Source organism: Lynx canadensis, chromosome B3 (assembly GCF_007474595.2).
Source record: "Lynx canadensis isolate LIC74 chromosome B3, mLynCan4.pri.v2, whole genome shotgun sequence".
In the NCBI taxonomy this organism is placed as follows: domain Eukaryota; kingdom Metazoa; phylum Chordata; class Mammalia; order Carnivora; family Felidae; genus Lynx; species Lynx canadensis.
This window is the reverse complement of record NC_044308.2, coordinates 144791879-144804341: the sequence shown is the minus strand read 5'-3', so window position 1 is coordinate 144804341 and position 12463 is coordinate 144791879. Positions and strand designations below refer to the sequence as shown.

Here is a 12463-nt window from a genome sequence, read left to right as displayed (position 1 = left end):
CCCAGAGACTCAGAGCGCAGCAAGACAACACCAAGTGTACAGACACAGGTGAGACAGGAGCCCTAGGGAATGAGGGAAGGCATAGAAAAAAAACATTTGAAGAAATTCCAAGATGCAAATAGATTATAAGTAAAAGGACAGAAGAGAATGTCCATGCAAACAGAAACCAGACTGGTAGAGTAGCTACATTAATATCTGACAGACTTTAAGACACAACTCTTGGGGCACCTGAATGGCTCAGTCCAACTCTTGATTTCAGCTCAGGTCACAATCCCAGGGTCGTGGGATCAAGCCCACAACAGGCTCTGCCCTGGGCATACAGCCTGCTTGAGAGTCCCTCCCCACCCTCCCACCACCCCTCTCCTACTCGCAGACATGCACACATTCTCTCTCTCTTTAAAAGAAATTTTTTACAAAAGAAGAAGACAACAACTCTTCCTAGAGAGAGAGATTTATTTCATAATGACAAAGGACTGGCACATTCTGAAAAGGCAACAATTACGAATGTATACATATCAGACAATATAGCCCCAAAAACATAAAAGAAAAGCTGACAGACTTGAGAGAAGAAATAATTCAATAATTCTAGAAATTTCAATACCCCACTTTGAATATTCATAGAACTAGTGAGAAAATCAGCAAGGATAGACACTTGATGGCTGCCACAACTCACCAGCTTGATCTAACCAACATCAACCGAGGCTTCCACCCCACAAGAGCAGGTACACATTCAAATTTTCAAGTGATCACGGAACACTTCCCAGGAAAGACTATATCTATGCTAAGCCATAAAACAAGTCTCAATAAATTTTAAAATATGGAAATCATTTATGGGGCACCTGGGTGGCTCAGTCGGTTAAGTGGCTAACTTCAGCTTAGGTCATGATCTCACAGTTCATGAGTTCAAGCCCCGCACTGGGCTCTGTGCTGACAGTTCAGAGTCTGGGACCTGCTTCAGATTCTGTGTCTCCCTCTCTCTCTGCCCCTCTCCCACTTACACTCTGTCTCTCTGAAAAATAAACATTAAAGTAATTTTTTTAAATATGGAAATCATTGAAAGTAGGTATACTGCCTACACAGAAATAAATTATACATCAACAATGTAAGGGAAGTTGGAAAATATCCCCAAATATCTGAAAATTAATATACTTATAAACAATTACCCATTTGGTCAAAGAATACATCACAAGGAAAACGAGAGCATATTTTGAAAAGAGTGAAAATTAAAATAGATCAGAAAATATGGGATGCAGCTAAAACAGTGACAGAGGGGACATACAGCTTTAAATGCCTGTGACAGAAAAGAAAGGTCTCAAAACAATACTCAAAGGTTCTAGGTTGTACAACTAGAAAAAGAGCAAATTAAATCCAAAGTAATCAGAAGTAAAGGACTAATAATTTTAAGAGTGAACATCGATAAACAGGAAAAAACATTAACACTAGGAGGAAAAAAAATCAGTGAAATTGAAAAGACTGACAAAATTGGTAAACTTTAGCTGAGTTAACCAAGAAAAAAAAAAAAAAGGAGACACACATTATCAAAATCATAAACAAAAGAGGGGACACAACTATCAACTGTACAGAAAATAAAAGGATTATAAAAAGATTCTGAACAATTTTACGCCAATAAATAAGTCAATTTAAATGAACAAATTCCATGAGAAGATATTTACAAATGACATATCACATAAAAAGTTAGTATCCAAAATCTGTAAAGAACTTATCAAACTCAACACCCAAAAAACCAATAATCCAGGGAAGAAAAGGGAAAAAGACATGAATATAGACACTTTTCCAAAGAAGACATCCAGATGGCCAAGAGACACATGACAAAACACTCAACATCACTCATCATCAGGGAAATACAAATCAAAACCACAATGAGATATCACCCCACACCAGTAAGGATGGCTAATATTAACAACTCAGGCAACAACAGATTTTGGGCAAAGATGCAGAGAAAGGGGAACCCTTTGGTACTGCTGGTGGGAATGCAAGCTGGTGCAGTCACTCTGGAAAACAGTATGGAGGTTCCTCAAAAAATTCAAAATAGTACTACCCTACAACCCAGCAATTGTGCTACTAGTTATTTACCCAAAGGATACAGGTGTGCTGTTTCAAAGGGGCACATGCACCCCCATGCTTATAGCAGCCCTATCGACAATAGGCAAAGTATGGAAAGAGCCAAAATGTCCATGAACAGATGAATGGATAAAAAAGATGTGGTATATACATACAATGGAGTATTACTCGGCAATCAAAAAGAATGAAATCTTGCCATTTGCAACTACGTGGATGGAACTGGAAGGTATTAAGCTAAGTGAAATTAGTCAGAGAAAGACACATATCATATGACTTCACTCATATGAGGACTTTAAGACACAGAACAGATGAACATAAGGGAAGGGAAGCAAAAATAATATAAAAACAGGGAGGGAGACAAAACAGAAGGGACTCTTTAAAATATAGAGAACTAAGGGTTGCTGGAGGGGAGGCAGGTGGGGGCATGGGCTAAATGGACAAGGGGCAATGAGGAGAACACTTGTGGGATTGAGCACGGGGTGTTATATGTAGGGGATGACTCACTGTATTCTACTCCTAAAATCATTATTGTACTGTATGCTAACTAACTTGGATAAAAATTTTAAAAAATAAATAATAAATAAAAATAAAAATAAATGAACAAATTCCAGGGATGCCTGGGTGGCTCAGTCAGTTGAGCATCTGACTCTTGTTTCCAGCTCAGGTCATGACCTCATAGTTCATGAGATCAAGCCAAGCATCGGGCTCCGTGCTGAAGGTGCAGGGCCTGGGGTTCTCTCTCTTCCTCTCTCTGCCCTCCCCTGCTTGCCATGCTCTCTCTCTCTCTCTCTCTCAAAAATAAACATTTTTTTAAATGAACAAATTCCTAAAAGACACAAATTACCAAAACTGACTTAAAAAAAATAGAAAAATCTGAATACACCTAAAATATAAGAAATTGAATTAGTAACTTAAAATTTCCCCACAAAGAAAAGTCCACGCTCAGATGGCCTCATTGGAAAATTCTGTCAAATATTTAAGGAAGAAATAAGACCAATCTCACACAAACACTCACAGACAAGAGCAGCAGGGAACACTTCCCAACACATTCTTAGAGTCCAGTTTTACCCTGACACCAAATCAGACAAAGATATCACAAGTAAACTACAAAGAAACAACCCTCACGAACACAGGTGAGAAAATCCTTAATAAAAACATGTTGCAACCAATCTCCGAATCTATGAAAAGGATTATATACCAAGTGGAATTCAAAACAGAAATGCAAGGCTGGCTTTAACATCCAAAAACCAATTAATACAATATACCATGTAAACTGAATGAAAAGAAAAAAAAAAGCCATGCTTACCTCATAGACAGAAAAAAATACTTGGGAAAACGCACCTCCTTTCCTAATAACAGCCCTCAGCCCACGAGGAACAGAAAGGATCTTTTTCAACCTGATAAAAGAGCCTTTATGAAAACCCGAGAGCTAACATCACACATTAACAGTGGATGACTAAATGCCTTCTCCCTAAAACTGGACTAAGAAGACAAAGCTGTTTGCCTTACCACTTCCATTCAGCATTGCAATGGCCAATATAATAAAACAAGAAAAAAAATCGGAGCATAACAGGTCAGTAAGGAAGAAGAAAATCTGTCTTTGCTTGTAAATACAACCCTGTATGTGAGAGAGAAAACCTGAAGAATCTACAAAAACTACTATACTAATGGCTTTTACAGAGTCACAAGATAAAATCAATACGTAAAAATCAATTCTTCATTTTTAGCAACGAACAACCCAAAAACAAAAGTAAAATGATTTCATTCACAATAGCAACCCAAACACTAAAACACCGGGGCGCCTGGGTGGCTCAGTCAGTGGAGCATCCGACTTCGGCTCAGGTCATGATCTCACAGTCCGTGAGTTCGAGCCCCACGTCGGGCTCTGTGCTGACAGCTCGGAGCCTGGGGCCTGCCTCGGATTCTGTGTCTCCCTCTCTCTGCCCCTAACCCACTCACATTCTGTCTCTGTCTCTCTCAAAAATAAATAAAGCATTAAAAAAACTTTTTTAAACAAATGAATAAAACGTATATGGAAAAAAACGATCTAGAATAGTTAAGCATAGGGGCACCTGAGTGGCGCAGTCAGCGGGGCAACCAACTTCACTCAGGTCATGATCTCACAGATCGTGAGTTCAAGCCCCGCCATCGGGCTCTGTGCTGACAGCTCAGAGCCTGGAGCCTGCTTCGGATTCTGTCTCCCTCTCTCTGCCCCTCCCCCACTCACGTTCTCTCTCTCTCTCTCTCTCTCTCTCTCTCTCTCTCTCCTTCAAGAGTAAATAAACATTAAGAAAAAAATTTAGAACAGTAAGCATAATTCTGAAAAAACAAGAACAAAATAGGAAGACTAACGTTACCCAATTTCAAGCTTTGGCAATCAAGACGATGCCATATTGGCGTACGACAGACAAAAGCAAAAAGAAACAGGAAGTACGGACACAAACCTTTACAACATTTGTGGCCAACTGATTTTTGACAGGTGCCAAGGCAATTCAGTAGGGAAAGTAGAGCTTTCCAGTCAATGTGGTTATAACGAACGGATGTTCAGCTATGACAAAATGAACTTAGACTCTTCCACCTCATACCATACTACACAAGTGTCATCTCAAAACAGACCCAAAACCTAAATACACCAAGTAAATATGAGAGAGGAAAATAGAGAACAGAACTTCTATGACTTTGGGCTTAGCAAAGATTTTTCAGATATAACAACACCAAAAGCATAATCCATTTTTTAAAAAAAAAGATAAAGCAGACGTCATCAAAACTAAGAACTTGTATTTTTTTTTTTTTTTTTTTTTTTTTTTTAATTTTTTTTTTTCAACGTTTATTTATTTTTGGGACAGAGAGAGACAGAGCATGAACGGGGGAGGGGCAGAGAGAGAGAGGGAGACACAGAAACAGAAACAGGCTCCGAGCCATCAGCCCAGAGCCTGACGCGGGGCTCGAACTCACGGACCGCGAGATCGTGACCTGGCTGAAGTCGGAGGCTTAACCGACTGCGCCACCCAGGCGCCCCAGAACTTGTATTTTTCAAATTTTTTTTTTTTCAACGTTTATTTATTTTTGGGACAGAGAGAGACAGAGCATGAACGGGGGAGGGGCAGAGAGAGAGGGAGACACAGAATCGGAAACAGGCTCCAGGCTCCGAGCCATCAGCCCAGAGCCTGACGCGGGGCTCGAACTCACGGACCGCGAGATCGTGACCTGGCTGAAGTCGGACGCTTAACCGACTGCGCCACCCAGGCGCCCCAAGAACTTGTATTTTTCAGAAGATGCCATTAAGAAAATGAAAAGACAGGGGCGCCTGGGTGGCTCAGTCGGTTGGGCGGCCGACTTCGGCTCAGGTCATGATCTCGCGGTCTGTGAGTTCGAGCCCTGCGTCGGGCTCTGTGCTGACAGCTCAGAGCCTGGAGCCTGTTTCAGATTCTGTGTCTCCCTCTCTCTGACCCTCCCCTATTCATGCTCTGTCTCTCTCTGTCTCAAAAATAAATAAACGTTAAAAAAAATTAAAAAAAAAAAAAAAAAGAAAATGAAAAGACAAAATACCAGGAAAATATCTGCAAATTACATATCTGCGAAGAAACTTTCAGCTAAAATTTATAAAGAATTTCTGAAACTCACAAACAAGACAACTCGATTTAAAAACTGGGTAAAAGATTTGAACAGATATTTCACCAAAAAATATAAACCTGGTTAATGAGGATATGGACAAATGCTCTGTATTATTAGTCACTGAGGAGACACCAATCAGAACCACAACGAGCTACCACCATACCCCCACCGGTCTGTCGACCATAAAGAAGTATCCGGACAGTGCCGAGCGCTGGCGAGGACGTGGAGAAACTGGAACATGCGCTGCTGGCGGGAACGTAACACAGTAGTCACTGTGGAAAACCATCCGGCCGGTCCTTAAAAAGTTAACACAGACTCACCACACAGCGTACCAACGGCACTCCTAGACGTCTACCCGAGAGCTGAAGATAAATGTTCACCTGAAGACTTTACACGACCCTTGGCGGCCGCGCTGTTCAACAGAGCCCAATACTGGGAACAATCCACACATGTCACCCGCTGCTGAACACAGAGTGTGGCGCATACACAATGGCGCACCACCCAGCAACAGAAAAGAACAAACGTGTTATGACACGGATGAATCGCAAACCTGTTATGCTAAGTGAAGAAAGCCAGATTAAAAAGGAAAAAAAAACCCGATTCCAAGTACGTAAGGTTTTCAGAGACCGAGCGCAGATCAGTGGCGGCCAAGGGTGGGAACAGACGTGCTTTACAGATGGGCAAAAAACAACTTATGTTTTTTAAAACAGCTTTGTTGAGATATAATTTATTTACTACAGAATTCATCAATTTTAAGTCTGTAATTCCATAATCTTAGTAAATTTACAGAGCTGTGCAACAATCACCCTAATTCAGTTTAAAAATTTTTTTTAAATATTTGTTTTTGAGAGCGCAAGCAGGGGAGGGGCAGAGAGACGGGGAGACACAGAATCCGAAGCAGGCTCCAGGCTCTGAGCTGTCAGCATAGAGCCCCACACAGGGCTCGAACCTGTGAAGTAGGAGACCATCACCTGAGCCGAGGTCGGACACTTAACCGACTGAGCCGCTCAGGCGCCCCCACCCCAATCCAGTTTTAAACTGTTTACGAGTGAACTTCCGGGGAGGACAGAAATGCTGTACCACTGAGCCGTGGGGAGGCTGGCACAACTGTACGAATGCGCTACGATCACTGGACTGCCGGTCAGGACGAGGTCACCCTTGCCAACAGTGGCTGTGAGGTAACAGGGACACCAGGCACTGGCCCTTCCTTGCCCGAGGCAGTGTCCTGTGGAGGGCAAGCAGCATCTGGCATCGTGGTGATATTCCGCACCTTCCCGTGTACATTCTAGGGGGATTTCTTTTGGTTTCAGGAGCACTTTTCACGTTTTCTAGAATCGTTTCTGACTTGGGCGTCGCTCCCCTGGGCAAATACCCTGAGACGGCCCACGCACCTTATGTATGTTCAACCTCAGCACGAAGTTCACAGAAAAATATGGTTACATAAAAAAACGAAGAGTGCAAACTAAAGCTAACCTTTCTCCCGACAGCTGGGACAGCTTTGCATATTTAACACCTTTTCTAAGGTGGACAACTTACCCTAGAAGTTTCTGACGAGCGCTGTCCTGTAACTGTGCGATTCTTTCTGGCCCAAGAAACTTCGACCCATTGGGTCCATCGCACACTAGCTTGTTAATAGCAGCCCTGAGAATATTGATCTGTAAATAAATGGTAACACCAACATTCATGTGGTTCTGTAACTGAATTCCGTTCCACATTTAAATACTTCATTAGCGTTCAGAGTTCATACTCTTATTACTATCATCAATACAGTTTCTGGAACAAATTATTATTTTTTTTTAAATTTTTTTTTTAACGTTTATTTATTTTTGAGACAGAGAGAGACAGAGCATGAACGGGGGAGGAGCAGAGAGAGAGGGAGACACAGAATCGGAAGCAGGCTGCAGGCTCTGAGCCGTCAGCCCAGAGCCCGACGCGGGGCTCGAACTCACGGACTGCGAGATCGTGACCTGAGCTGAAGTCGGACACTCAACCGACTGAGCCACCCAGGTGCCCCTCTGGAACAAATTATTAAAACAACACAAATAACATCAATCACCACTATTGTAGCTTAAGGAACAGTAACAAAAGAAAACACTGAAAATCAGCAAGAAAGGTTCTGACGTTTCAGTCTAATCACACCTCTTACACCCCTCCTCTTCTGCTTGGACGCACATCACCGAGTCCAGTCCACCCTCACAGTCGGGTCTGGGGGCAGATGACGCTCCACTTCCTGGAGGCAGGGATCCACAGACCCTGTTGGGAATCCTCCGGTACGAAGACCTGTCTCTTCTCCCGCATTTGTTTATTCCACCGTTTCTTTATGACCTTACGGACACGCAAATAATCAGCTTACCTTCCTGGGTTATAATCCAGTACTGCTTTGTTCGTTTTGCCGCCCAAACCGCGGCAGCTTTGGCCAGTGGGGCTCTCTCGGTTGGCCCTGCGGCCCCTCGACGTGCCCTGTCCTCTAGCTCCGAGCACTTGTCTACTTCCTGGCGCTACAGGAAGCCCCACACCTCACCCTCTGTTTTCCCTGCTCCAGCCCCAGGAGAGCCATTTCTCCAAGAAGCCCGCTTCCTTCTCCCGGAAAATCCTGTCAGAAACCAGAGCCTGGGCATACGGTGTGCTGGTGGCTTTGGGGGTGTCACAGCCTCTAGGCCTTCACAGGGCGGGCGGTCGGTACATGCGTGTGTACAGAGCCGCATGGACGCACGTGCACACGCGCGCACTGGTGCATGGAGAGGTTGCACGTGCTCATACTGATGAGCGTCTGGGTCATCCCGTATCCCAGGGTCCATTCCAGCCTTCCCTGCTTGTCTGGAACTCCTGTCCGGTGAGAAACCCAGCAAGCACATCCATGTACCGGCCGCTCAGCCTCAGTACCGTGTAAAACACCTCCAGAGTTAAGCGGCTGGACTGAGAGCGGTGTTTATGTGCTGCAGCCTGACTGTTTTCAGTCAAAACACTGTCTTCCAAAGCTCCTTTTCTCCTCAACGCAATTACCCAAAATCTGTGTGTGTGTGTGTGTGTGTGTGTGTGTGTGTGTGTGTTTCAATCACACACCTTAGTTCCCCTCCTTCGTGAGGGGCAGCCTGTGTGTGGGTTGACAAGCACATGGGGTCACGCATCCACCAGCTGAACACCCCAGAGAGCAGCCCTTCTGCTCTGGAGTGACCACCAATCCGCTCTGTCCTTTAGTTTATCCTTCCCCAGAATGTCACGTGAATGGACTCTTAAAATAGTAGCCCGTGAGTCCTGGCTTCTCCTACTTGGAAACACGCATTTAAGACTTATCCATGGGGTGCCTGGAGGGCTCATCATCTCACAGTTCGTGGGTTCAAGCCCCGCGTCGGGCTCCGTGCTGATAGTTCGGAGCCTGGAGCCTGCTTCGGATTCTGTGTCTCCCTCTCTCTCTGCCCCCGCCCCCGCTCTCTCTCTCAAAAATAAACATTAAAAGAAGTTTTAAGAGAGACTTGTTTGTGTCGTTGCATGAATCAACCACTCATTCCTCTGAAGTGCTAAAGAGCATCCCATCCCACGGCCATCCCGCACTCCCCCCGTTGAAGGACATCTTGGCTGCTTCCAACTTTCCGCAATTATAAACGACGAGCGACGCAACCGACATTCCCAAATGGATTCTCTGTGGATGTGAGCCTTCAAATCTCTTAGAGAAAACACTTCGAGGTGGGACTGTCGGGTCTCACGGTGGATGTGTGCTCTGTCTTCTAAAGCTCTACCTCCTTTCTGCGTCCCCAGAGTCCCTGCTGCTTCACATCCTCGCCAGCACTGTTGTCAGTTTTTTGGATTTCAGCCATTCTAATGGGCACGTGGACGTACGTCATGGTCCTAACTCGCATTTCCTTGTGACTAGGACGCTGCTGTCCATGTTTTCGCTTACTTACGTGTTTAATGACTGGCTTGCGTATTATGATAAAAGTCCTTTATCACATACATGATCCGCAACATTTGCTCCTCGTGAACGGCCCATCTCTTCATCCTCTTAGCCGGGTCTCTGGCACAGCAGGTTTTAATTTTGACAAAGTTCAGCTTCTCCTTTCTTCTTTCACAGACTGTACTTTAGGTGTTGCATCCAGAAACTCCCTGCCAAATCCAAGGCCATCCAGATTTTCTCCTATATTTACTTCTTGAAGTTTTATATTTTACAATTAGGACCATTAAGGAGTATCTTTAAGTCCCAAAACACCTTAGAGTGAAAGTTAAGTCAATAAAATGAAAACACCGACAACTGTAACCACAGCACCCTGGGGGATAAGGGCGGGCTCGGCGCAGCTCACCATAGCGCCTGCCTTCTTCCTCCACCCCCTTCTACGCAGTTACGCCGACCTCACCTAGTTCGTGCAACTTCTGAGAAGAAAAAGGGCCACGTACTTTACAGCAGCGCCGTTCAAACTACCTGTGGTGGAGGACCGGCTTTCTCACTTTGCAAAATGCACCAAAACTGAATTACTAGAACAACAAACTATAAAAAACACAGGCATATAAAACATAAGCCCACATTTTTCATGATCAGATTCAAAAGCCATAAAATTACTTTGTCAGCCTGCTCCCTAAGTTTCTAAGTGCTTAACCTTGCCCGCTACATTTATCGCGTCCCGGCCCCGCACAGACACACGCGGCCGCACCGCTACGCGCTCAGCAGGCCGTCCACCCTTGTCGAGAGGATGAAGCCGAGAGCAGGATTCCGCTTCCTCGCTTCCCACCGCGGACCAGCAAGGATGTGCAGCTAGTCCGGACCCGGAGGGAGGCATGGACAGAGATCCCCAGCAGTCCTACTGGCCTGGTGTTTACTCCCGCTGCCCAGAAAAGCCTCCTGTGCCCAGAGATCCCACAGGAGAAATTCAGAGAGCACCATCTCTATTGGGAAGCTACTTCCTACAGAAAAGGGAAGTAAAATACGCAGGTTAAGGGACAGCAAGCACCTCTGGGGCCAGAGACGTAGGTGTGTATTTAAAGGTCCATGTCAGGGGCGCCTGGGTGGTTCAGTCAGTTAAGCGTCTGACTTCGGCTCAGGTCATGATCTCACGGTTTGTGGGTTCGAGCCCCGCGTCGGGCTCTGTGCTGACAGCTCAGAGCCTGGAGCCTGTTTTGGATTCTGTGTCTCCCTCTCTCTCTGCCCCTCCCCCACTCACGCTCATTTTTAATGTTTTAATAAACATTAAAAAAAAGAAAAAAAAATTTTAAAAAGTAAATAAATAAAGGTCCGTGTCAGACACTGCGCCGTTAAATGGGTGTACAAACCAACCGAGAAAGAGAGAGAGAGAGAGGGGGGGGGGGGGGGGGGGCAACTACTACAGTGCTGATGAGTCAGTCTTACCTCTATGATATCCTCCACGTTGAACTGAACATCAAACGCTAGCTCGATGTCATGCTCTGGCAGGATAGGGGCCCCCGTGGTTGGATTCCACCCCAAACCACAAAGGACTCCAGTATAGTTTTTTCCATCCCGATCAACTCTAAATGAAAAGTTTTTAGAAGAGTTAGTATTTTGAAATTGTTAACCCATTGTTTCAACGTTAAAGGAACCGGCCAATAAAATCATTGTTCTGCCAGACCTCGTACAGCAACAAATTTTGTTTATTTTTGCATTTTCTCTTCCGGTGTTTACATCAGAAACAACAGAGGCTATGTAGTTATAAGGACGGTAAATGTGTTTATCAGTCCGTTATTTAGGTTTCTATTTCTCACTGCAGCACAGAACATAAAGACTATTTTATCACATTCAGTCTTTTCCTTCCTTCGAGTTCTTCCCATGGGTTAAATTCTTATTAGTGAGGTTTCCACAGAATATTTATGGCTTGTGAAACAAGTCTAGCACTTAGAAGCTTACAAGATGTTATGTCCCACCTTCCTACCCTGAAACAGCTGTACACACAACACAGAGCGTTACATCCTCCTTTAACCAAAACCTGCCCCCTCCCTCCAGCACCGCGCCCTGTCACTTCCATGTTCAACACATCCTTAGACCTGGTGACCCCTCCATCTCAGCTGCCACCAGCCTGGTCCAAGCCATCGCCACTTTGCACCTAGACTCATGCGATCCCTTTCTGACCCATCTTCCCCACACCTACTCCTGCTTCTTCCAGTCTGGCTCCCACGCAGCAGAGAGTGTTAGTTTTTCAAAACAGACCCAGGATTTTTTTTTTTCTCTTCCCATCATTATAACAAAAACAAACCCAGTCTTAAGGGTGGTTTCCTGTGCCATTTTGAGAAAAACCAGAGCCTGCTGCAAGCCACGCGGCATCCAGTGCCCGCTTCGCTCCCCCAGGTCATCTCAAACCCACGTTCTCCCTCCATCCCTGCGCCAGGCTCCAGCTCCCCTGGCTTCCCTACAGGCCTCTCTGCCAGGCTCCTCCCATGGAGACCCTTCCTCTGCCCGTGGGCTCCTTCTTTCACCCCAGATGTTAGATTAAATGACAGCACCACAGCCCAGAACAGGCTCGACAATATAAAATGAACAGATATTGGGGTGCCTGGGTGGCTCAGTTGGTTAAGCACTGGACCTCAGCTCAGGCCATGATCTCAGGGTTTGTGAGTTCGAGCCCCACATGGGGATCTGTGCTGACGGCTCAGAGCCTGGAGCCTGCTTCCAATTCTGTGTCTCCCTCTCTCTCTGCCCCTCCCCCCGTTCATGCTCTGTCTCAAAAATAAATAAACATTAAAAAAAACTGATATTAAAAAAACACAAAACTTTATTGATGTAAATTATGGGAAAAGGTATTTCATTTTTTTAAATTTTTAAATGTTT

At 44.9% G+C, this 12463-nt stretch overlaps 1 protein-coding gene across 1 annotated transcript in view; it reads right to left on the bottom strand.

Annotated features, from left to right (window-relative positions):
* TDRD9 (tudor domain containing 9) overlaps positions 1 to 12463 on the bottom strand; it is a 119593-nt gene that overhangs the window by 4150 nt on the left and 102980 nt on the right. The window contains exons 33-34 of the mRNA XM_030320112.1: positions 11033 to 11171; positions 7234 to 7352 (exon numbers count right to left, since the gene is read on the bottom strand). Coding sequence (XP_030175972.1) covers positions 7234 to 7352; positions 11033 to 11171 — 258 coding nt within the window. The remainder of the gene's footprint in view (positions 1 to 7233; positions 7353 to 11032; positions 11172 to 12463) is intronic.